At 47.1% G+C, this 25,668-nt stretch overlaps 1 protein-coding gene across 1 annotated transcript in view; it reads left to right on the top strand.

Annotated features, from left to right (window-relative positions):
- LOC147013759 (three-finger toxin MALT0052C-like) overlaps nucleotides 1-25,668 on the top strand; it is a 46,091-nt gene that overhangs the window by 17,201 nt on the left and 3,222 nt on the right. The window contains exon 4 of the mRNA XM_085850954.1: nucleotides 16,185-16,286. Within this exon, the coding sequence (XP_085707080.1) occupies nucleotides 16,185-16,286 (102 nt within the window). The remainder of the gene's footprint in view (nucleotides 1-16,184; nucleotides 16,287-25,668) is intronic.

The following is a 25,668-nucleotide window of genomic DNA, read 5'->3' as shown; positions in this document are numbered from 1 at the left end:
TAATTCAATTTCTGTTTTGACTTTTTCACAGTCGCTAAGGTAACTTAACACTCGATTGCAGCAAGGTTTCTGAAAATGGGGTTTTGTAAAATGGTTTTACGTTGTATTGTGGATTTATTGTATCGGTGTGTCTACACAATCATTTATTAACAGGATTTACATTGTATCGGCCGGGGGTCGGGTGAGAAGGCCACGAAGGGGTGAAGCTATCTTGGGTTCCCACCAGACTCTAGAATCTCAGGCCGTCGCACACGGATAACTCCGTGATCCGGCGGGTCCCTAATCGACCGTGAACGCCAAGAACTCAACCACGTGACTTAGGGTCCTCCGTCTAAATCGGTTACCTAATTATAATCACATGACCTCATTACCGGGGGACACGCCCTCGGTACGCCTTGTCTGAACTGGGTCACCCTACCGGGTCAGATGCAGCCGAGCAACACTGCCAAGGATGTACTGGCTAAAAGAACGGATCGTTGGGAATAAAGTCTCGGCTAGGCTAGGATACGGACCATGCTGGATCAATGAAAGAAATGACAAAAACGAGCTGGGAACATTTCCACACAATCATTTATTAACAGGCAGGCAAGAAAAAAATATGTGGCACAGTGAACATAGTTTTTTGTTGTGTGTCGGCAGGGATAGAAAGAAATGTGTGGTGCATCAAAAAAACAAGCAACTTGCTAAAGCAGACCTATCCCGATATAATTATTCTGCAATCTTAACTGAAGCGAGGACAGGTGCCATGACACACACACACACACACACGCACACACCCCGATGAAGAGAGATAACGAGAAGAAAAGAGAGGAGACGAGGCCAATGGTCTCGTAATACCTTGCACAAATGACTGTCCATGCCACCCAGTGCGTTTTGGGGGGATGCTCCACTGAACGATCCCTCCTTGATAGTTGGTGCGTCGTCTCCTGCTTGGCTATGGTGCCGGCAAAGCGCCTGCACTGATCCGAAGAATGGGTGCAACCGTCAGGCATGAGGGAGGGACTTTAGGTGGAGCCAGCGGCGAGTGGGTGGAGAAGGAGGAGTCGAGAACAAGTGGGCGGCGTGGCAGACATGATCAGGTGGGTGGGTGGAGCCAGCGGCGAGTATGTGGAGTTGAGAGTGAGTGGGAGGAGTAGCAGCAGCATGCGTACGCAGAGACCGATCCAATGCCAGAGAAAAAAAAAGGATTAGGATGACCACGACTCCACTACGGACGGCTTCGCAATCCGTCATTTATAGGCCCTGCGGTGCAGGGCGGGGCACTGCCCCGAAGCGATGCATCACCCGAATCGGGTGCTCCCATTGGGCCCCGGCCACCACACGGCCCGGCCACCATGGCCGGAAGCGGCTTCATTGGTGCATCTGGCGAGACCTCGCCAGGCTCTGGAATCATCTTGCTCCGAACCCTGCGATATGAATCGCCTTGCACCCAACTCCGGGGCTGTGCTCCGGCGACTGGCTGAGGGCTGCGCCGGTCCTGCATGCCCTCCCGGGCACCCCTGGCGCACTGCGGTTGGTGCCGATCAATGTGCTTGTCCCGTCCGTGTGCCATGCGGCCCGAGCGATCCGAGCCGTACAGCATGCCTCTACTTGCTGGTAGCTGCATCGAGGCGGAGGTGCGGGAGGATGTCTGCCATCTGCGGGAGACATTGGTGGCCGTGATGGCGAGCGAGAATCGAAGTAAGACACCGTTGTGAACCAGCATGTAGACCCGAACAAAGATGTGCACTATGCGCGTCCCATACAATGCGATGGTATGATGCCATTGTAATCAGCATGCAGACCCAAATGAAGATGTGTGCTATTCGTGCCCCGTTCTGTGCGATGATAAAATGCCATTGTAATCAGCATGCAGTGCCGAATGAAGAGGTGCGCTATTCATGTCCAGTACTGTACGATGATAACTTATCACGGGGCTGCGTGCGGGTCCTCCATTGTGCATGCGGTTATCTATCAGAGTGGTAATCTTTGTTATGTCGTGGTAGAGGTGCGCTAAGGCAGACACGAGCGAGGGAACAGCACAACCCTGCTTTATTGCCACGAGCGGGAGTGTGAGCGTACGATGCCCGTAGCTCCGCTTTATTACGTACTCGAATGCACCCTACTACAGACTACACACTGACCCCTCAGGCGGCGCGGACACCTATATCCCCTGCAGACACGTGACCACCAAAACCACTCCTCCACGCCTCCACAACGCTCCCCGCATTGTGCCCTGCCCCCGCATGCCAGTACACCACACTCCTCCCTCCTAAAAATATGATTATAAAATGACCATCATAATGATAAGCATAATCGGCACAGAATACCATGACATAAAACAAAGAGGCACAAAAACGATAATAATCAAAAAGCAGAGGCACCACCACACAGAAAGCAACCAGAGCCAAAAATGGCATTAATCAGGCGGCCGCGAACCTAAACCCAGACAAGACGGCACAAAAGGAACCGTGCTTCATCTGCCACCCGTAACCCTAATGCCGCTGGTGTAATCCGGCCCATAACTCAGCCTTCTAACTCCCACAAAACCCTGACCGCGTTAAAGATATCAAGAAGCAAGTTGGGAAGCACAGCATCACTATGCAGCAGAAGCGCCCCGAGGCGGCTCCGGCGAGGTTGCGATGACCTCCCGAGCGAACCTCCCCCGGCACCATCAAATGCCCCCGGTCGACAAGGCAGCACATCTCCCGCAGACAGAACCAAATCAGATAAACATTCCGAGCCTGGAAGCCCCGCAGCGCCAGCGCGGCCGACCTTGGCGAGACTAGAGGTTTGTGCTGCATGGCGCCAGGCTCGTCTGACCTTGGCCATATCAGGAATGGGCGGTGACGCTGAACAGCGCTGTCGACTGGGCACACCATCAACCCCATAACAAACCCACGCATCACATCCAGCCGAGATCTCAACGCACGTCTGAACGGCCTTGGCGAGAACAGAGGTTTGCGCTCCCGGGCGCCAGGCACGTCTGACCTTGGCGAAACCAGGGGTGGGGGTAACGCTAAACAGCGAACCAGCCCCGGCTCTGAGCCGATCTCTGAGTCCCACACCAAAACCGCGCATCCAACCCAAACGAGAAAACCATGCACGTCCACACGGACGGTCAGTGCAGCCTGGAGACATATCAGTGTCATACAACAACAAAAACATTGTCTGCTCCAATGCAACCTTCCCCTCACGTACAGCGCGTCCTCCCAGCATAATCCCCACACATGACAGGGTAGCGAACCGTGGGCTGCCCTCGCAGCTGGAGATCGGCAAGACCTCTTTATTCGCCACGATCGCCACCAAGCTCTTCACATCACATCGATCATATCGGACATCCCATTGATTGATCCCAGCCAAACATATTATGCTCAAACGCGAACTGTCGGCATTTATTTTAACAATGCTAAATTGCATCACTCGTGCAGCGAGAACCAAATACGCAACAATTAGCAACCCCTGAATCACATCGTGTGTACGCCTCTTGGTTGTCATCGCGACGTTGCGATGACTTGCTTGTCATCGATGGTCGCGTTCCGCGAACTTCTTGAACGCGATCGGCTCGCTCCAATCCCCCGCTGAAATCGCCTGAACGACACGTGTGTGCACTGTACCATTAACGTAGCGGGTGCGCGAGAGCCCGTCACCGCTGGCATGGCTCCCGTTGCTCCAGCCCCGTCCAACATCGTCGTCGAAAGCAATGAACGGCAGCCCATGTTGCATCGTCGCGGCTCCTGCCGCCAGAACCTCGCCCTCGGGTCTCGAAGGAGGCACAGGTGCACCTGGAGGTACGAACTCCGAAACAGGAACCGCGAGCCCTCCCCTCGCACCACGAACCGCGAGAGCGCAACCCGCTGACCCTGATGGGCGACGAAGACGTGTGCCCTGCCAAACGCCGGTAGCGCTTCACCGGTATACATGTGCAATGCGAGGGTAGCACGAGCGGACTCAACTCGAAACACAATCAGTGCCCCGATCATCTCGACCTCCACTGTCATTGGTCTTGTCACCTTCGGACCAATTGAAAACAGGTTCAACATCGGCAGCATCTCCTGCTCCGGGTCGCCGGGATCGCTATGCCCAGGCTGCAAGACTCATCCCGGCGCGTAAAAGTGTACGCCATGCACAAAACACCGTACCGGCAGTAGGTCTCGACCCAGGACGTAGGGGACGCTTCTCAGACCACCATCCATGACCGTTATGCGCGCTTGGAACATCGCGCTGACCTCCTGATCATCTGCTGCGCACCGACCATCGAGACCCCGGACATTCCTCAGAGCTTGTGCGACAGCCGATGCCGCGTCTGAGCTGAACTTAATGTCCTCGTCCTTCAGCCGTGGCATTGCAGAAACCATTCCCGAGGCTTGCAAAGCAGAAATAAAACGAACTCTGAGTCGAGCTGGACGCTCCTCCACCGTGAACTTGCAAGCCACGGCCGAATGCTTCACCCGTGCCACGAAATCTGCACCGCGCTCCTCCGCACCCTTGGCGAGATGATCGAACTGGTATCGAGCCAGCTGCAATGACTTCTCTGGCGCCATGTGGGCTTTCATCTTCCCTACCACGTCTTGAAACGACAGCCCGTCGTCACTGGGCTTATCCGGCGCTACTAAATCACTTAGTAGCCGATAATGCTCCGTTGATAGCGAGGTGAGCAAAATCGATTTGCGTTTGCTTTCATCGTCTACATCATTCGCGTGGAAATAGCACCCCAATTGTTCAGAAAACAATTTGAAGTCGTCTCCGACGAAGACAGGCACTCATCCGTGCGCCGTGCCCCGACCTTCCGCTATCCCGAGCCGTCGTGCGACGGCGAGACGCCTGGCACGGAAGACTGTGCGCGGGCGCGCGAAACTCGCGATGCGCTTCTCTGGGACCCTCGCCCGGTGCTGAACTCGAACCGCGCGAGTTGCGCTGAGTTTCTCGCTTCAGCGATCCAATCGCCCCGGCCAAAGACTCCAAGTCAATACTGACGCAACCCAGGCACTTTGCACACGCCGATCCGAAACAGACTCGTCGCCAACTGTTATGTCGTGGTAGAGGTGCGCTAAGGCAGACACGAGCGAGGGAACAGCACAACCCTGCTTTATTGCCATGAGCGGGAGTGTGAGCGTACGATGCCCGTAGCTCCGCTTTATTACGTACTCGAATGCACCCTACTACAGACTACACACCGACGCCTCAGGCGGCGCAGACACCTATATCCCCTGCAGACACGTGACCACCAAAACCACTCCTCCACTCCTCCACAACGCTCCCCGCATTGTGCCCTGCCCCCACATGCCAGTACACCACAATCTTCACAGGCAGCTGTCTGCGTGGTGCCAGCTCTGATCTGTGTCATGGATTGAAAGAAAGGATTGGATATAATTATTAGATGTAGAAATGGGTTAAAAAGAACGTGCCACGTGCGTCCTGTATGGCGTTGGGCTTTTATTGTTTGCTTCCACGATTCCCTTTGACACCATATTCTTGCAGCAGAGGATTTTTCCATCATCCGTCGTGTGGTTGAGGCTTTTGCTGGCCTTCACGAAGACACATTCTTAAAGTGAAGGGTGTGGCTGCGGTTTTTACAGGTGGCTGTCTGGGTGCTGTGCCTGCTTTGATTTATTTCAGGAATAACAGAAAATGAATAGGAATGAAGATAGAGATATAATCAGACCTAACTATGAGATCTACGCAACGCACTTCGTCCCGTTTGACCCATTAGACACTAGGGAAAGGTCTAACTGCAGGTATGTTAATGAAATAACTGTCTGGGGATCACTGTATGATGGATGCCATTGCCTTGGAGGCATGCCGTTTCCACAACCGCAACAATATAAAGCAATGCAAGCTGAGGAGCTTCCATGTGCTTCCAAGCAGCTTCATGACTTTATCTTGCGTTTTATTCGATTTCTGTTTTCACTTTTGGAATATGCTAATGTAGGTTCAGACTCCACTAATCCAATTTCCGTGAAAATCCGTTGACATTTAATTAATTTATGTCGTAAAGAGATTTTGTATGGGGAATGTGAGGCTTCTCGAATGTTCTCGGCAGCCTCATGGCCTTGCTTAACTCTGATTTGGTTTCTATTTCCATTTTTAAAAATCTTTGCTGACGGATTCAGACTCGACTGCAACAAGTTGTGTGAAAGTCCAACTAAAAATGCCTTTTTTCATAAGGTAAATGCATTAAATCTCAAATAACCCAGATGAACCTTAAAGGGACACCATATGATTTAATCCATTCACTGCTTGACCTCGCACCCTGTCTCCTCGAGGGACTGCTTATCCATAGTGTCTGCCAGATCTGTGTCTGTATTTTAGAGGTTCAACGAGTTGCTCTACAGGGAATCAAAGCAAATCTGGTGAAAAGTGGACATATTAAAATAATGTTATAACGTTTGCGTGGACGAGCGGATGTACCACGTGATGCATGCACAGACGAGCAGGCAACGTGGTGGATTATCTGCAATATTTATTTCATGCTGAATTAAACTTTGTGTTGTCTTCAGGATTCATGCTCCATCGTCATCTATCTAGCTATAATTCCAGCAGTGTGTGTGTGTGTGTGTGTGTGTGTGTGTGTGTGTGTGTGTGTGTGTGTGTGTGTGTGTGTGTGTGTGTGTGTGTGTGTGTGTGTGTGTGTGACCGCTGTTTCTCGACAACCGCTGGTCCGATCTAATTGAAACTTGCCAGGTATATTGCTGGGGACCTGAGGATGTGCCTTTTCAAGGTTTGATATTAATCGGACAAGTGCTTCCCAAGTTATGGCCATTTATTTACCAAACCAATGACAAGACACGTTGTTGCAATGGCGTGGCCGATGGGGAAGGGAAGCTCAGCCGCGTTCCCCATTACGGGTTACAACGTACGGGCTTCCGGAGAGTGATGACTTCGTGTATTCTCATAATTTCTCGATTTCTTATGCGCATTTATAGATAAACACAATGGCCCAAGTTATGATCGTTTTCATATTAGACGGTGTATAAATTTCGGGAACATCAGAGTGCTGGTATGCTCCGAACCAGGAAGTAAATTTTTTCTCTCTCTTCTCTTTTTGTTTTTCCTTGCCACGACATTGCGAAAAGGTAAAATACGTTGGCGCTGATTGAATAATTGGGTATTATAAATAAATTGCGAATAATCATAACTGCGAATAATATCGAACTTCCGGGTCACGCACGTACCGGCACGTGAGAGCGAAGAAACGGCCTGTGTGGTTTATTTATTTATTTATTTATTTTTAATTATTATTATTTTTTTTTTTTTTTACGGGCACGTACTAGTTACATTAAACAGCAACTCTTTTGTGGAGAAGTCATGATTTGAACAAATTCATTTAATTTCATTAACTGCTCCGGGCGGTGAAGACCGGCTTTTACAGTTTAAGGCATTGGTCCCCAACGTGCGGCCCGAAGGCCGCATGCGGCCTGCGGAGCCCTTTCCTGCGGCCCGTGAGGACTTTCAAATCAAAACACATTTCCATGTAGCAATTTTAAAGGGGTTTACACAATGCCACTGCCAGCCACTGCTGGCCGGCGCCGTGATCTGACAAGCCTTGCACAATGCCGCTGCCAGCCACTGCCGCTTACCGCTGGGAGGAATCAAATCAATTTGATTTTATCTTGCGGCAGTATTTAAAATTAATTACACCCTGAAGGAAATTTGTTCAGAATTGCAGTGCGTGAACAATCGATCGATCGATCGAATACATATAAAATATATTAATTAAAAAAAAACTACTCCAATAAACCCCAAACGTTGTATCGATTTCTCAACATAAACGCTGTGTGACAGTATCAAGTTTCTCAATAAAATGCATCAATTTTTTTGTGGCTCCCAACATCCTTGGGAGTAGTGAATGTGGCCCGTGGGATCAAAAGGTTGGGGCCCACTGGTTTAAGGGATCCTATGTGGTGTGCTGCCACAGCCTGGCCAGCCGTTCTTCATCCACCATTTACAACCATGCTTGTTTGAGTGCTTAAGCCACTTGCTGAGCACCCTACAGTGTACGGCGGTACAGTTCCTGTCCCGATCGGGGTGTACAATCGGCAGATGCTACAAGGTAGAGCATATTCTGATAACACGTTTTTGCTCCAACATGGATTTAATGCAACAACAAAAACAACAATAACAACAACTACCATGCTACGTCATCCTGAGTGAATTGCTCACTCACTGCGGATGATTTTGCCATACAATGTCATTCAGAGCAAATGGTTCGTGCTCCGTGATCCTGATCGAGTTGTTCGTGCTCAATCATCCTGGGTGAGTCGTTCGTGCTCCGTCATCCCGAGTGAGTGATTCATGCTCTGGCACCCTGAGCAATTGGTTCGTGTTCTGTCATCCAGAGTGAATCGTTCAAGCTTTGTCAGCCTGAGCGGGTTGTTCATGCTCCGTCATTCTGAACGAGTGGTTTTTTCCCTGTCATCCTGAGCGGGTTGTTCATGCTCCAACATTCTTGGCGAGTGGTTCGTGCTCTGTCATTCTGTACGAGTGGTTCGTGCTCCGTCATTCAGAGCGAGTATTTCATGCTCCGTCATCCTGATCGAGTTATTCATGCTCCGTCATCCTGGGCGAGTCGTTAGTGCTCCATCAGCCTGAGCGAGTCATTCGTGCTTCGTCATCCTGAGCGAATCCTTCGGCCCATCATCCTGAGCGAGTCATTCATGCTCCATCATTTTGAACAAGTGGTACGTGCTCCCTCATTCTGAGCGAGTGGTTCGTGCTCCATCATTCTGAGCGAATGGTTCGTGCTCTGGCATCCTGAGCGAGTGGTTCGTGCTCCATCATTCTGAGTGAGTGATTCATGATCTGTCATCCTGAGTGAATGGTTCGTGCTCTGTTATCCTGAGCGAGTCGTTCGTGCCTTGTTATCCTGAGCGATTAGTTAGTGCTTCGTCATCCTGAGCGAGTGGTTCGCGTTCAGTCATCCTAAGCGAGTCGTTCGTGCTCCATCATTCTGAGTGAGTGGTTCATGATCTGTCGTCCTGAGTGAATGGTTCGTGCTCTTTCATCCTGAGTGAATGGTTCATGCTCCATCATCCTGAGCGATTCGTTCATGCTCCATCATCCTGAGCGAGTTGTTCGTGCCTTGTTATCCTGAGCGATTAGTTAGTGCTTCGTCATCCTAAGCGAGTCGTTCGTGTGCCGTCATTCTGAGCGAGTTTCGTGCTCCATCATCCTGAGCGAGTTGTTTGTGCTCCGGCTTCCTGAGCGAGTGGTTCCTGCTGCATCATCCTGAGAGTAGTTCACGCTACGTCATTCTGAAGGAGTTGTTTGTGCTTCATCATTCTGAGGGAATGGTTTGTGCTCCATCATTCTGAGCGAGTTGTTGCAAAATAACACCCGATTCCCGAGCCGTTTGCCTTATTAACGTGTTTTCTAAATTAACGAGCCAAATTTTTAAAATCCGTCACACGCAGATGTTTATACAATTGTTTGTGAACATCTCCATATGCCTGTTGTTGGTTTTATGGCGAGGGTGGTGGGCTGGGGATTCCAGGATCCTGAGTTCAAATCCTGTTTTGCTGTTGAATTAAGACCAGGTGGGGTTGACTGCCTATCATCCTTCCGAGATCGGCAAAATGAGTGCCAGCTTGCTGGTATCCGGTGTCGGAGTGGCGACCCATCCAGGATTGTTCCCAATAGCCAATTAGACTGCTGAGGCCAAAAAAAACAAAAAAAAAACATTTGTTTCCCATTGCATGGCCAAAAAAAATTGGGTAGGTAGGTGGGGAATTTTTTTTTTGACTTTTTTTTGCCATGAATACATTCATATAACTCGATTAAAAATGTTTATTGGTGGTGGTGGAGTGGTAATGGTGGTGGTAATGTGGTGGTGGTGTGCTGGTGATGAGGGTGGTGTGCTGGTGATGAGGGTGGTGGTGGTGGTGGTGCACTCGACTTGCGAAAATGCACTTTATTCTGTCTTGAATTTCTCTTCATATTTAACTGCATGCATGTTGAAAATATGCATTGTTTGAATATATATATCTATATATATATATATATATATATATATATATATATATATATATATATATATATATATATATATACATATATATGTAGTAATGCCCAGCGTTGCTCGGGCTAGCAATAAAGCCCGGTGTTGCCCGGGCTTTCTTGCAAATTTCCTGAATAGCGGTTAGGGTTAGGGTTAGGGTTAGCTGTTAGGGTTAGGGTAGCTAATCCTAACACTAACCCAAACCCTAACCCTAACCCTAACAGCTTGGCGTAGCGGAGGTAAACAGCGCCCGGGGCAAAGTGGAAATTTGCGTCCCCCGTAGGCCTTAAACTTGAGTGGATTTGAATGGAAAATCCCATAAGGGATATCGATTTATCGATTTTTTTTTTCGAATATCGGAAGTGTTCTGGAAAAAATGTCTAGCCATTGACCTAAGTTGGACCAAAAGCCATAATGGTACCGAATTTGAATGGAATCCGTTGGAGTTTGTGAAAATGCATCAAAACGAATTTTGAGGGGCCTCTTAAGGAAGACAATAATATCATTAGTATATGTGCCAAATCCTGTTTCATTTCATGCAGTAACAAAAATCTGATGGTGGAACAAAGAAAGGGGCGTGCCGAAACATATATATATATATACATATATACATATATATATATATATATACATATATATATATATATATATATACATATATATATATATATACATATATACATATATATATATATATATATATATATATATATATATACATATATATATATATATACATACACACACACACACACACACACACACACACACACACACACACACACACACACACACACACACACACACACACACACATAAGAGCCTGGTGTTGGCGCAGTGGTTAGGGCAGCGGCTTGGGATCCAAGAGGTCCTGAGTTCAAGCCCCGTTGGGCCACTGAATTAATACACACCAGGGGGTTGACTCAGCCTGTCATCCTTCCGAGGTCGGCGAAATGAGTACCAGTATACTGGGCCGGTGTATACCCCGGTTAAAATAGGTGTACCATATCCCTGTGTCGTAAGAGGTGACCAGGGTTGCGTCAGGAAGGGCATCCGGCATAAAACATGTGCCAAATCACTATGCGGATCATACGGATGATCCGCTGTGGCGACCCCTAACGGGAGCAGCCGAAAGAAGAAGAAGAAGAGATTATTTGATCGCTGATTCCGAATCCAAGCCGAAGTAACCGGAAATTGCGGAACAGTTGTGAACAAGTTGTAGGTAAAGTCAGAAGCAAATGTAAGAAGAATACTACGTTCATTTCTAGAATTAATTTTTTTAGATGAGATCCTGTTCTAGGCAGTGTAGTTGTTGTTGTGAAGGTGATGTTGAGGTAATATTTATTTTTTTACATGAGATCCTTTTCTAGGCGGTGTAGTTGTCGTTGTGAAGGTAAGGCCAAAAAAAAAAATGTTGCATTGGCGTAACCCGCCCGACCCTAAAAATTCCGCCGACCCTACGTTTTTTTTTGTTTTGTTTTTTTGCTATCAAAAAATTTTGCCGACCCTATTTTATTGCTATTTTTGTTGTTTTGCTATCGTTTTCAAGTATCTTGTTGATTGCGATCGCGATCGCAAAAACCCGGAAGTGTTTCGGACAGAACCCGCCGACAAAAAGGGTGGTACTCGAGCCGGGGGAGATTTTGGGAGGGATTTATTAGGAAAAAAATAAAAATAAAAAAAAAGATCCCGACCGACCTACCCTATTTTTCAGTGACCCGTTACACCAATGCAACATTTTTTTTTTTTTGGCCTAATGTTGAGGTAATATTTATTTTTTCAGATGAGATCCTGTTCTAGGTGGTGCAGTTGTTGTTGTGAAGGTAATGTTGAGGTAATATTAATTTTTTTAGATGAGATCCTGTTCTAGGCGGTGTAGTTGTCGTTGTGAAGGTAATGTTGAGGTAATATTTATTTTTTCAGATGAGATCCTGTTCTAGGCGGTGTAGTTGTTGTTGTGAAGGTAATGTTGAGGTAATATTTATTTTTTCAGATGAGATCCTGTTCTAGGCGGTGGAGTTGTTGTTGTGAAGGTAATGTTGAGGTAATATTTATTTTTTTAGATGAGATCCTGTTCTAGGCAGTGTAGTTGTCGTTGTGAAGGCAATATTGAGGTAATATTTATTTTTTCAGATGAGATCCTGTTCTAGGCGGTGTAGTTGTTGTTGTTTTGAAGGTAATGTTGAGGTAATATTTATTTTTTCAGATGAGATCCTGTTCTAGGCGGTGGAGTTGTTGTTGTGAAGGTAATGTTGAGGTAATATTTATTTTTTTACATGAGATCCTGTTCTAGGCGGTGTAGTCATTGTGAAGGTAATGTTGAGGTAATATTTATTTTTTCAGATGAGATCCTGTTCTAGGCGGTGCAGTTGTTGTTGTGAAGGTAATGTTGAGGTAATATTTATTTTTTTAGATGAGATCCTGTTCTAGGCGGTGTAGTTGTCGTTGTGAAGGTAATGTTGAGGTAATATTTATTTTTTTAGATCAGATCCTGCTCAAGGCGGTGTAGTTGTCGTTGTGAAGGTAATGTTGAGGAAATTTTTTTTTCAGATGAGATCCTGTTCTAGGCGGTGTAGTTGTCGTTGTGAAGGTAATGTTGAGGTAATATTTATTTTTTCAGATGAGATCCTGTTCTAGGCAGTGTAGTTGTCGTTGTGAAGGTAATGTTGAGGTAATATGTATTTTTTTAGATGAGATCCTGTTCTAGGCGATGTAGTTGTCGTTGTGAAGGTCATGTTGAGGTAATATTTATTTTTTTAGATGACATCCTGTTCTCGGTGGTGTCGTCGTTGTGAAGGTAATGTTGAAGTAATATTTATTTTTTTTTAGATGAGATCCTGTTCTAGGCGGTGTAGTTGTTGTTGTGAAGGTAATGTTGAGGTAGTATTTATTTTTTTAGATGAGATCCTGTTCTCGGCGGTGTAGTCATTGTGAAGGTAATGTTGAGGTAATATTTATTTTTTTCGATGAGATCCTGTTCTAGGCGGTGTAGTTGTCGTTGTGACGGTAATGTTGAGGTAATATTTATTTTTCAGATGAGATCCTGTTCTCGGCGGTGTTGTTGTTGTTGTGAAGGTAATGTTGAGGTAATATTTATTTTTTCATAGCAAAAAGACTAATTTGATATATGTAAGAAGAATTCTACGTCTGCTTCGAGGCTTTGCCTATTCCATATTAAAGATATCTCCCGCATCATCAAAAAAGAATTTTTAATTGTGATTTACGTTATTTGATCGCTGATCCCGAGTCCAGGCCGAAGTAACCAGAAATTGCGTATGCAGTTGTCAACAAGTTATAGGTAAAGTCAGAAGCGAATGTAAGAAGAATACTACATTCGCTTCTCGGCTTTGCCTATTCCATATGAGACACTTAGATGAATACATTGGTGAAGAAATTTTTTGGTAATCAATTTTTTCACAGATGGTCAATACAATTTGCTAAAATTCCCTAACTACACCACAATAGGTGAAACTAACCGTGAAAAGACCGATCCACAAAGCAGTCCTCGGGCGCCGCCATTTTGAAAGTCTCACTGACGTAACACGCGGGATTCAACATGGCGGCGCCCGAGTCCAAATTGTCAACAAAAATCGTAGGGTCGCATATTAAAGCAATAGGTCGGTAGGAAACCGGAAACAAACTCCTTTTTAGGTCATCTCTATCATCTCAGTAGAGATGACCTAATAAAGCCAGTCTCGAAGTCTGTCCGCCCGTCCGTCCATCTGTCCACAATCAAACCGAGTGGAGACAAATAACCAATAGTGGAATGGATAGAAGTCGATGAGACATGCACAACGATATAACTTTCAAGGTCGTCCAAGGTCGAGGTCAACGTCACGAGGCTGTCAAAGTTGCGAAAATCGTCGATTTCAAATCGTATCTCCTCCCTCATTTATCAAGAGAGATCAAATGTTATTAGTGATTCAGATACTACGGACTATTATCTAGAAGAACACGAGCCATTTTTTTTGAAATTTGCTCTCGTTCCGATTTTATAGCCCTTCAAACTTCGCTCTGATTCCCCGTATGGGCCGTTCATAAAGTACATACAAAAAAAAGTATTAAATTAAGAACCGGAACTCTCCAAGACAAATATTACATTTGAAGCTTTTGTCAGATTTAACTAAAACAATGGAACACAAGTTTATATGCACACTTACTTTCATTTATGACATTATCATTGTTTTGAATGTCAATTTGTACTTTTATTTTCATAAATGACGTGCTGTGATATTAAAAGGAAAAGGTAAATTGCACCGCTAGGGACTGCATTGTCATGACTTACAAACATCGGTTCATAAGGAACTGCTGGCTTTGCAAGTGATTAGCGATGAATGAAGTGGGGGTTGAGGGGGGGTGTTCACGAGCCTGCATACAGAGTGGGTTGGGTGGTTTTGAACCCCGGAAGTAGAGCGTACGTACTTTATGAACTGGCACAGAGTTACTTTCGATCTCTGGCAGAGATGACCGGAACTCCTGCTCGGGGGTATTTTTTTTGTTTGGCTTTAGGCAGCACCAACGCTCTGCACAGAATATGGTCCCAATGGATGGATGGAACATCTCCCTGAAACATCTGTATAAATGCAGCGTCATTTTTCATTCAAGGCTATTCAAGGGGATTGGTTTGTTTGCAGTTAGTACTGTTATCAGTAATAGCACTGACTCCAACCTGCTGATTCCTGAAAAATTGCCGATTTCGATCGTGTGTGTGTCTGTGTGTTTTTATCTCATTCATAAAGCATAATATATTCTCTCTGCGAACTCCCTGTCTCTGTCTCTGTCTCTCTTTCTGTCCCATCCTTGCTCTACCAGCCTCCCAATACACTGCAGCACACTCCTCTCTCACTCTCCCCTCCACACTCTCTCTGTCTCTGTCTCTGCCTCTGGACATATACAGACGGTGGTTATGTCTGGACGATGTTTGCTCCAGACATGTCCAAATGGTAGTTTATGTCCAGATGGGAGTTTATCTCCAGATGTGTCCGTGCGGTGTTTGTCTCCGGATAGTTTGGCTCTGGTCGCATCTGGGTGGTCTTTGTCTCTGAACGTGTCTGGGCAGTATTTATGTCCGGATGGGAAGTTCGTCTCCAAACGTGTCCGGGTGGTATTTTTGTCTGGACGAGAGTTTGTCCCTGGACGTGTCCGGGCAGTATTTCTATTTTGACCGGTAGAAAATGGATTTCAGACATTATTTTGTTTCAATCTTCACTGTTCTTTGCCGAAGTATTTTAATGAGGCGGTATGAATCGTAATTAATGCTCCATCTCACGTCTGCCTTCCCTTCCTCCCACCTCTCACTGCCTTCCCTTCCCCCACACCCCTCACTTTCCTCCCTCCTTGGTCAAACACCCCTCCTTAATCCCCCACCCCTCCTTAATCCCACACCCCTCCTTAATCCCCCACCCCTCCTCTCTCCCCCTCCATCCTCTCTCCCCCTCGATCCTCTATCTTTTCTCCTCTACCTCCTCACTCTCTTCCCCCTCCCCCATCTCCCTCTCCCCCCCTCTTTTTCCCCCTCTCAGTATTCCCATCAGTGAAGCAACAGGTGGTATTTGCTGGTTGTTGAATAAATAGAAATGTTATTTTTTTTCATCATTTATCTTCCCTCATTTAATTTCTCTGTCAAGTATCGTGAGATGACAAAATCTCGAGAGATTATAAATTAAACATTGTTCCATCATTATTTACTATTAATATTGTTCTTAAACCTTAACAAACGGGAACAGGAACGTTGTTGAGAACAAGAGGAAAGGGGGAGCAGAGGTCAGAGTGTTGGGGTGGGAGGTTGAGGCTTTTGGGGGTGGGGGGGGTTGGTTGAGGATTTAGGGTTTGGGTGGTGTTGTTGACTTGGTGTTTTAAGATTGAGGACTTGCATTGGGGTGTTGAAGACTTGGAGTTGGGGAGTTGACTTGGGGTTGGGAATGGGGCATTGAGAACTTGGTGTTTGGAGGGGGCAACTTGAAGTCACATCTTGCATTACAGGGAATTTCTGCGGGTACCTGCTAGTTTCTGAACAAAAGCCAGGTTACAAAGCTGATTTTTCTTTTCCATTTTGAGTCTATGATTGAAGACATTCCTGAATATGTGAGCAGTTTAACAACACATTCAGAGAAGTGAGAAATTATTTTGCAGAAATATAGAGGCAAAATATGTTTCACCCCACTTTTCCCCAACATCCATTAATTGCTCGTGTTCTCTGTATTTTCAGGTGCAGGCTTGAAATGCTATCTTGAATCCCCAGATATTGGCAAAACGACAATGATCTGCCCACAAAATGTAACTGCTTGTATGAATTCGATAGGAGTTCACTGTAAGCATTCTTCACTTATTTACTTTTTTCCAATGTTACATGACATGTTGAAACTAAATTCTATCACATATCCGTGAGGTTTATTGAAAGATTTTATTTTTGATAATCTCCATTGATATTAAAATTGACTTTAATTACCTCCACCATCGATGGTGGACAGAGTTTATGTTTTCACACCTGTTACTCCATCTATTTGTCTTTGTCTTCTCTGTTTGTCCGACTGTAAGCATGAAATCTCAAAAGGTCAGGGATGGATTCCGATGAAACTTGGTGGACATATTGGGAATGTGACAAGGAAGAATTAATTCGGTTTTGGTGAATATCCAGATCTGGATCCTCGAATTTTAAAGTGATTCTTCACCTTTGAGAGATGGGGCCAAAAACGACTTGTGGCATGATATCTGAAAAATTGTGGATGGGTTATGACGAAACCAGGTGGATCAGTTGGTTCAGTGACAAGAACAGGCTGATTTGATTTTGGTTCAGGTCCGGATGCAGAAACTCCTATCGGTGGATACAAAACGTAAACTGTTCAACATGGTGGAAGTACGCACGTTATCGTTTATCTCCCGAATGCTGTTATAGTTTATCATACTGGAAATGAAAAGTGTGGATAGTTCATCCAGTTATATATGTTATTGTAACTGAACCGGTTTAGCTCCTTGCGATGCGAATATCCCATCCTCGCAGAACGGAGTAGAGTTAACGATCACGATTTTAACTGCTCATCCGATCAGACATTCTTTTCACTGGATCGTAGTTAAGTGGACGTTTGAAATCATTGTGATAAATGGGCCAACTTTCCCTGAGATAGTTATTTCGCCCTCTGCGACCGTGTTGCGACCCCACTCTCAAAAAGCATCACAAGCAACGGAACTTGAGACCACAAGAGAAACAAGGAAATCCAACGCAGTTGGAGGCCATTCAGCCCATCATGCCTGCCCGAACACCACACGAATCCATTCACACAACATCCAAGGAAGGAATTGCAAAAAATGTTTTTAATTAATGAAATAAACTTGTTTGTTTGTTTGTTTGTTTGCTTGCTTGTTTGGGGAGGGTGGTGGTTGTTTTGTTGTTGTTGTTGTTGTTTGTTTGTTGTTTTTTTGTAGTTTTTGTAATTTTTATATTTTTCTTCTCCTCCGCTCAGGAGCGGGGCTTGGTTAAAACACACACATCAACCACACAACCCCCCTTGACAAGAACCCCACCAACTGCACTCCGTACACAATAATCACCCATCAATACTCAAACTACCTAAAAATCGTATCAACATCCCCATACCCCTCTATCTCCATAACTTCCAGGTACCTATTGAATTCCAATTTTAACTTATCTACTTTTTCTGCTACCACTACCTTTCCAGGGAGACCATTCCATACATTACTCTCTGAGTGAAAGTCCCCTACCTTACCACCGTCTTAACTTTCCCCTTCTTTACTCTCAAGCTATGGCCCCTGGTTCTATCACTGTCTGCTCTGTTGAATAATTCATCTTCACTTATTATATCTCCACCTTTCATTATCTTAAACATCTCCATAATATCTGCTCATAACTGCCTCCTCTCTAGTAAATAAAGCTCTGTCTCCTTCAGCCCTCCACGTAGCTGAGTCTAGCGAGGAACGGAATTAATCTATAACCCTGTGTTTGGATAGGGACACCCAGCAGGATTAAAACAAAACCTGTCAAAGGGCGGAGGAGCTCCTTGTGAGCCAACGGCCATCCATATCTAGTGCCCAACTGTGTCTGCGGACGTCCTCCTGCAGTTGGGTTACTTTTTATTAGGAGGTTGGTGGCAGGATTTGCACTCCGGCCACCGTAAAACGCTTCATTCCGCAAAACGCAAAAACGCAAAAAAATCTGCAAACCCACTCCATCGGAGTACCTCCTGTTCAGCTTCCCTTCGCAGGGCAGCTCACCGGATGAGGGGATTGGGGAAAAGCCTTCGGGACCCCCAATCTTTGATGAGAGGAGAAAAACCACGGGGTAACATCCCTGGGTCAGATTGCGGGAGAGTGTGTCGGAGTGGTGCTGAGGTGTCGTCCACCAGACGGCGGTCTCCTTGGGTTAACCTGAGGCAGTCCCTCCGGATGGGTGCCTGGAATGTCCTATCCCTAAGAGAGGATGATAACCTGTCTCTGTTATCATCTGAGCTAAAGTGTTTGGACATTGGTATTGCAGCACTCTCTGAGGTTCAGAGACCGGATTGCGGTGAGATAATGGTGGGTGGTTACACCTACTATTGGTCTGGTCACTCTGATGGTTACCATACCCAAGGAGTTGCTGAAGCTGTGTCCAATAAGCTGACCCCAATGATAATTGAGGTAACACCGGTCAACGGGCGTATTATGAGACTAAGGATTCGTCACTCCCTAGGTGTCATTTCCCTGGTCTGTCTATGCTCCAACTGAGGCGAGTAATCTCACTGTGAAGGACACATTCTACGCCACGCTCGAGTCTGTGGTTGCACTAAGGGTGGACAAGGAGGCCTATGTGCGTGGAATCTGTGAGGGGGTAGAGCATCACCTGTGGACAGGTGATTCTCGTCCCGCTTACAGGGGAATTTGCACATTGCGTTGATCCAAGCCCAGCCCTCGGAGCACTGCAGTTAGAGCAGAGGGTAGCAGGCTCTTGACAGAGGAGTCTGAAGTGAAGGCCCGCTGGGCCGGTTACTTTGAGCGGTTGTACCAGGCTGATCTGCCAGCTGTCGAGTTGGACGTCAAGGGTGTTACAATCCCTGTTGCTGACCCTCCAATCAACTGTGGTCCACCTTTGCTTGTGGAAACATGGGCTGCGGTGAACCGGTTGAAACGGAGTAAGGCTCCAGGGATCTGTGGCATCCATGCTGAACTTCTCAAGGCTGGTTGAAATGCTGCACTCATGTCGTTGCATGCAGTTTTGTGCTCTGCCTGGAACACAGGCATCATCCCAACTGACTGGAAGAGGGGCCTTGTTATCCCTCTCTGGAAAGGGAAGGGTGATCGCCAAGACTGCAACAACTACCGAGCGGTGACGCTGCTCTCAGTGCCGGGCAAGGTCTTTGCTCGGATAATTCTTGATAGGGTTCGCCACCATCTGCTTGGGCACCAGCGTCCAGAGCAGTCAGGCTTTACACGAAAGAGGTCAACGATTGACCGTATCCATGCTCTTCGTGTCCTCACCGAACGCAGACATAAGCTTGCAGCTTATGTTGATCTCTGTAAAGTGTTCGATTCAGTGAATCGGGATGTCCTCTGGAGGATTCTTGGTCTTCGTGGGGTGCCACCAAAACTGATCGATCTGATGTCTGAACTTTACTCTGGTACTGAGAGTGCTGTGAAATGTGGTGGTTCCAACTCTGACTTATTTCCAGTTGTTACTGGAGTTCGTCAGGGGTGTGTACTGCCCCGCCCCCACACTTTTCAGCACTTGTATTGACTGGATTTTAGGGAGGATTTCGGAAAGATCAAGCTGCATTGCATTGTTTGGGAATGTCAAGATCACGAACCTTGATTTCGCAGATGATGCAGTCATCTTTGCAGAGACTCAGGGTATCTTTTTGCGGGCCTTTGGGGTGCTGAATATGGAGTCACAGCCACTTGGATTACAGGTTTCCTGGGTCAAAACTCAGATCCAGGCTTTCAATGACATGTTGGATGCTGCTGTCCTGTTTGTGGTGAGGATGTTGAGGTCGTGGAGAGATTCAGTTACCTTGGCAGTGATATTCATGTCTCTGCTGGCTGTGAGTCAGAAGTCAATAGACGTCTGGGTCGGGCCTGGGGAGTCATGGATTCACTGGATCATGGGGTGTGGTGCTTCCAGTACCTGTGCGGGAGGACGAAAGTCCGAGTCTTTAGGTCCTTGGTACTTCCAGTCTTCCTCTATTGATGTGAGACTCGGACTCTGACCAAGGATCTGAGATGGAGACTTAATTCCTTTGGTACCAGGTCTCTTCGGAGAATCCTTGGCTATTGCTGGTCAGATTTTGTGTCCAACGAGTGGTTGCTGAGAGAGACTCTGATGAGATTTGTTACCTGCATAGTCCGTGAGTGTCAGTTGTGGCTGTATGGACATGTGGCTCGTTTTCCTGATGCTGATCCTGCTCACCAGATTCTCTCAGCGAGGGAGTCTCGTGATTGGAGCAGGCCAATGGGCCCACCACATGCCTCGTGGTTGCAGCAGGTTGACCAGCATCTCAAGGAAATGGGGATGGGCCTGGCATCTGCCTGGGGGATGGCCAGACGGAGGCCCCTGGCGTACCGGCAGAAAGTGGATGCAGTGACGCGCTGGTCTGGCACATGCTCCCATACCTGACGACTCTCCCGGTGCTATTCCTCAATGGGCCAACACTGGTCCTAACCTGCTCTTTTCCCCTGATGTGTTTAAAGAAAGCCTTACTATTGTGTTTAATACTCTTAGCCATGTCCATCTCGTACTCTCTTTTGGCTTGTCGAGTTATTTTATTAACTTGTCCCTGTTTACTCCGATAGTGAATCTAACTCCAGTCCTGATATTGTAAACCAAATATATACCTTCTATTTCTCCTTAATAGCGTTCCTTGTCTCACTACTCAACCACCCTGACCTCTTTCTGTTTCTAGTTTTACACCTCATTGGAATGTACTTACTCTGCACTCTACACATTTGGTCCTTGAAGGTTTCCCATTTCTCTGATGCTGATTGTCCTGGTGTTGGAGTCTCCCAATCTACATCACCCAATTCTCTCCTCATACCCTCAAAGTTTGTCTTCCTGAGATATAATAGCCTTATCCAACTCTCCTGAACTCTAACCTTTAACAGAATCTTTGCACACACAATGTTATGGTCACTTGTTCCTCAATGCTTCCCAACCTCCACCTCCTCCACCATATTGGGATTGTAACTTAAAAGGAGCTCGAACACTGCACTCCCCCTAGTGGGGTTATCGACAAACTGGGTTAAAAATACAATCCTGGACAAAAACGAGGAAATCCTCATCCGCTCTGTCCTTTCCCTGTTCCTCCACCCAATCTATCCCTGGCAAGTTAAAATTCCCCATAATCAATGCTCTTCTCTTCCCACATTCCCGTTTGAATTCTCAATCAACTTCTTCAGGGGATAGTTATGGAAGTATGTAAGACGTGCACATTCATACTGTTTGTACAACTGTTGCAATTAATTTACTTGACCCTCTGTGGGAGAATTTGTTTGATTTGTCTGTAATTGTTTTGATCTTTGGCAATGTGTTGTTCATGAAATGTTTGTCTATGATTGATTGGGGGATTGTCACAAAATAAATGAGCAGGTAATTAATTTTAAGGCTGAATTTCCAATATTTTTAGATCCTCGTGGAGGATCTCCAAGTCTTACTCACGTTGTTGTTCTTGTGGACTTTTTTCTTTCACAACCTACAGTTTTCATTGAAACTTCCTGAAACTTGGCGTATATATGTAAAAAATACTCTGCGCAGACAGTAACCATCTCCGATTTTGAAAATTCCTCCGAGAAAAAAAGTTATGACGTCAAAATATCTCCGCTCATGGAAATCGCCTGAAAAATTATCTCCGAAACTGGGCAAGCTTTTTGAATTCTGTTTGCGGGAATCGAACAGGGCATTAGCAGCGATGAATTACCGCACATATGATGCATCACTATGATGTCATATCAATTTTTATCACATCATTCCTATTTTTTGACATTTTTTTTGTGTCACAACCCAGAGTTTTCATCGGATATTCGTGAAACTTGCCATGTATGTGCAGAAAGCCCACGCGCAGGCAGTAACCATCTCCGATTTTGGAAATTCTTCCTAGAAAAAAAGTTGACGTCATAATATTGCCGCTAATGGAAATCACCTATATCATTATCTCCGAAACGAGGCAAGCTGATTGAATTTTGTTTGCGGGAATCAAGCCGGGCATTAGCACAGATAATTTCGCGCAAACCTGATCTATCACAATGACATCGTATTCGTTTTTTATGACGTCATCATTAAGAGGATGAGGCTCTTTGCTCATTTGAGCTTGTTGGGATAATTTCGATTTGTTTTTTAGATTCCCCATGTCATAACGTTTTCGAAAATGGAGAGGTTTGCTAATCTACCAAGATTTTGAACGAAAATTAATTTACTGACACAGTGAACATGACTATCACCTGCAGTTATCTATACTGTTGCGGGCCGGAGGATCCGGCGGAGAACGACCACCAGGTAGGGGAAGCCACGTCGACCTCCACCAGACTCCCCGGAATTGTCGGCCGTCGCTCACGGATAATTCTGTGACTCAGCGGGTTGCTTAACCGATCATGGATGCCAATAACTCAACCACGTGGCATAGGGTCGTCCTGTCTGGAATCAAGTTACCTAATTAACCACGCGGTTTTGACTACCGGGGAACCACACCCTCAAATCGCCTTGCCCGAACCGGATCACTCAGCCAACCACCAACTACCTTTCCGGATCGGATGCAGTCGAGTGGCACTGCCAAGGACGTACCGGGTAGAAGGAATGGATTATCGGGAATAAATACCCGGCTAAACTCAGTTTCGAACCATGCTGGACCAATGGAGGAAAAGACAAAGACGAGCTGGGAACATTTCTACAATCATTTATTTACAATAAAGTGGGGAAAAGCATGTGGCACAACAGAAAGGTTTATTCGGTATTTAATGCAGGGGAAAGATGAGAGAGGTGTGGTGCGGCAATTTTATAAGCAACTTACAAAAACGGACACAGTGCGGACTTGACGCGAGATTAATAAAGGCAACAATTACAACAATGAAGATCTTACACAGGCTTATCTAACAGACAGGTGCCAACACACTCAGACAAAATAAACCCAATGAAAGGCAAAGGGACTTTTCCAGCCAGGGAGGGAGTTGAGGTCACAGTTCTTGGTACCTGAGCGTTTCGGGGTAAGGGATGCTCTGTGGTGCGGCTCCCGACAAAAGCTGTGCAGTTCGGTCCACGGCCGCACGTGTGGTAATCATGTCTGGTGGAATCCAAAGAGGCGAGAGATAAGTAGTAGGCAGGACCAGATTAGAGGCTTGGTCGAGGTCATGTGAGCGAGGACCAGTACAGTAGGTGGGCCGTCAAGGTGAGACGGAGACAGAGCCAGGCAGCAGGAACACTGTCACAACAATTCTCTTCTACTTCTCCAACTTGCAATTCCAAACAACTCGCAATTTTCTTCAACCTCTCCAACGACTCGCAAAACTAACTCGACACAACTCAGAGGATTGCTCCGTACTTTATAGATCACGAAGCTCGGAAGGAGCCATGGCGAAACCGGCGTGATCATCCGATCCGAGCATCCTGATTGGACCGGGCCTTCATCTGGTCCTCCTTTCTGGGCGGGGTTTCGACCAGACGCTAGTCTGGGTTTGGGAAGGTGGAAACCGATGCGGCGTTCATAGCAAACTTCGGGATTCTACCTCAGAAAACGAGACTCCGGATACAGTGGGTAGTCGGTGGTACGTTATGGTAAGCGAGAGGAAGGCACCGTGGTTCAAATAAAAGGGGAGAAAATGATTTATTCACCAAACAAAAAGCCATCGCAATGCACCCCTTTGCTTTCCCACCAAACAAAAGGAAGGGATCTATCTGCATGTATACTAATGGCATCACTAACTCGGGACAAATCTCTGTTGTATGTATACGGTTCCTAGAACCGTAACAATACTAATAAATGTGTGTGTGTGTGTGTGTGTGTGTGTGTGTGTGTGTGTGTGTGTGTGTGTGTGTGTGTGTGTGTGTGTGTGTGTGTGTGTGTGTGTGTGTGGGCGCACGCACGCGTGTGTGACACACACACACACACACACACACACACACACACACACATACACTTCTTCCTCCGCAGTGAATAGCAATGTTTGGTGAGGTGTGTCCTCTCTCTCTCTCTCTCTCTCTCTCTCTCTCTCTCTCTCTCTCTCTCTCTCTCTCTCTCTCTCTCTCTCTCTCTCTCTCTCTCTCTCTCTCTCTCTCTCTCTCTCTCTCTCTCTCTCTCTCTCTCTCTCTCTCTCTCTCTCTCTCTCTCTCTCTCTCTCTCTCTCTCTCTCTCTCTCTCCCTCTCTCCCTCTCTCCCTCTCTCCCTCTCTCTCTCTCTCTCTCCCTCTCTCCCCTCTCTCTCTCTCTCTCTCCCCTCTCTCCCTCTCTCTCTCTCCCTCTCTCCCCTCTCTCCCTCTCTCTCTCTCCTCTCTCCCCTCTCTCCCTCTCTCCCCTCTCTCCCTCTCTCCTCTCTCCCCTCTCTCCCTCTCTCCCTCTCTCCTCTCTCCCTCTCTCCCTCTCTCCCCTCTCTCCCTCTCTCCCCTCTCTCCCTCTCTCCCCTCTCTCCCCTCTCTCCCTCTCTCCCCTCTCTCCCTCTCCCCCCTCTCCCTCTCTCCCCCCTCTCCCCTCTCTCCCCTCTCTCCCCTCTCTCCCTCTCTCCCCTCTCTCCCCTCTCTCCCCTCTCTCCCCTCTCTCCCTCTCTCCCTCTCTCCCCTCTCTCCTCTCTCCCCTCTCTCCCCTCTCTCCCTCTCTCCCCTCTCTCCCCTCTCTCCCCTCTCTCCCCTCTCTCCCTCTCTCCCCTCTCTCCCTCTCTCCCTCTCTCCCCTCTCTCCCCTCTCTCCTCTCTCCCTCTCTCCCCTCTCTCCCTCTCTCCCCTCTCTCCCTCTCTCTCCCTCTCTCCCCTCTCTCCCTCTCTCCCCTCTCTCCCCTCTCTCTCCCTCTCTCCCCTCTCTCCCCTCTCTCCCTCTCTCCCCTCTCTCCCCTCTCTCCCCTCTCTCCCTCTCTCCCCTCTCTCCCCTCTCTCCCCTCTCTCCCCTCTCTCCCCTCTCTCCCCTCTCTCCCCTCTCTCCCTCTCTCCCCTCTCTCCCCTCTCTCCCCTCTCTCCCTCTCTCCCCTCTCTCCCCTCTCTCCCCTCTCTCCCTCTCTCCCCTCTCTCCCTCTCTCCCTCTCTCCCCTCTCTCCCCTCTCTCCCCTCTCTCCCTCTCTCCCTCTCTCCCCTCTCTCCCCTCTCTCCCCTCTCTCCCCTCTCTCCCTCTCTCCCTCTCTCCCTCTCTCCCCTCTCTCCCCTCTCTCCCCTCTCTCCCCTCTCTCCCCTCTCTCCCCTCTCTCCCCTCTCTCCCCTCTCTCTCCTCTCTCTCTCTCTCAATAAAGGATTGTTTCAATAAACTGTACAATCGTCTGTGCTTGTGGTGATAAAAAACGGACAGCAGATTTACAAACTACCTAAAGCTATGGGGGTGGATAGAGGTACACAATGAGGAAAGGAGGTATAAACACACAAATGAGTTACAATGGTCCAGAAAGTAACAGAATGGGAATGAATTGGTGTGTGTAGAAAAGATTGTAGATGTACATGGTGAGGGTGTGAGGAAGTGATCTGCAGGGAAAATGAAAGACTAATGTGAGGGGGACGAGACAACACCTGTCAGGTAATACCAGCTGT

This window comes from Eptatretus burgeri, chromosome 13 (assembly GCF_056783735.1).
Source record: "Eptatretus burgeri isolate ZD-2024b chromosome 13, Ebu_testis_v1, whole genome shotgun sequence".
NCBI classification, from domain to species: domain Eukaryota; kingdom Metazoa; phylum Chordata; class Myxini; order Myxiniformes; family Myxinidae; genus Eptatretus; species Eptatretus burgeri.
This window is presented reverse-complemented; position numbering and strand designations above follow the sequence as displayed.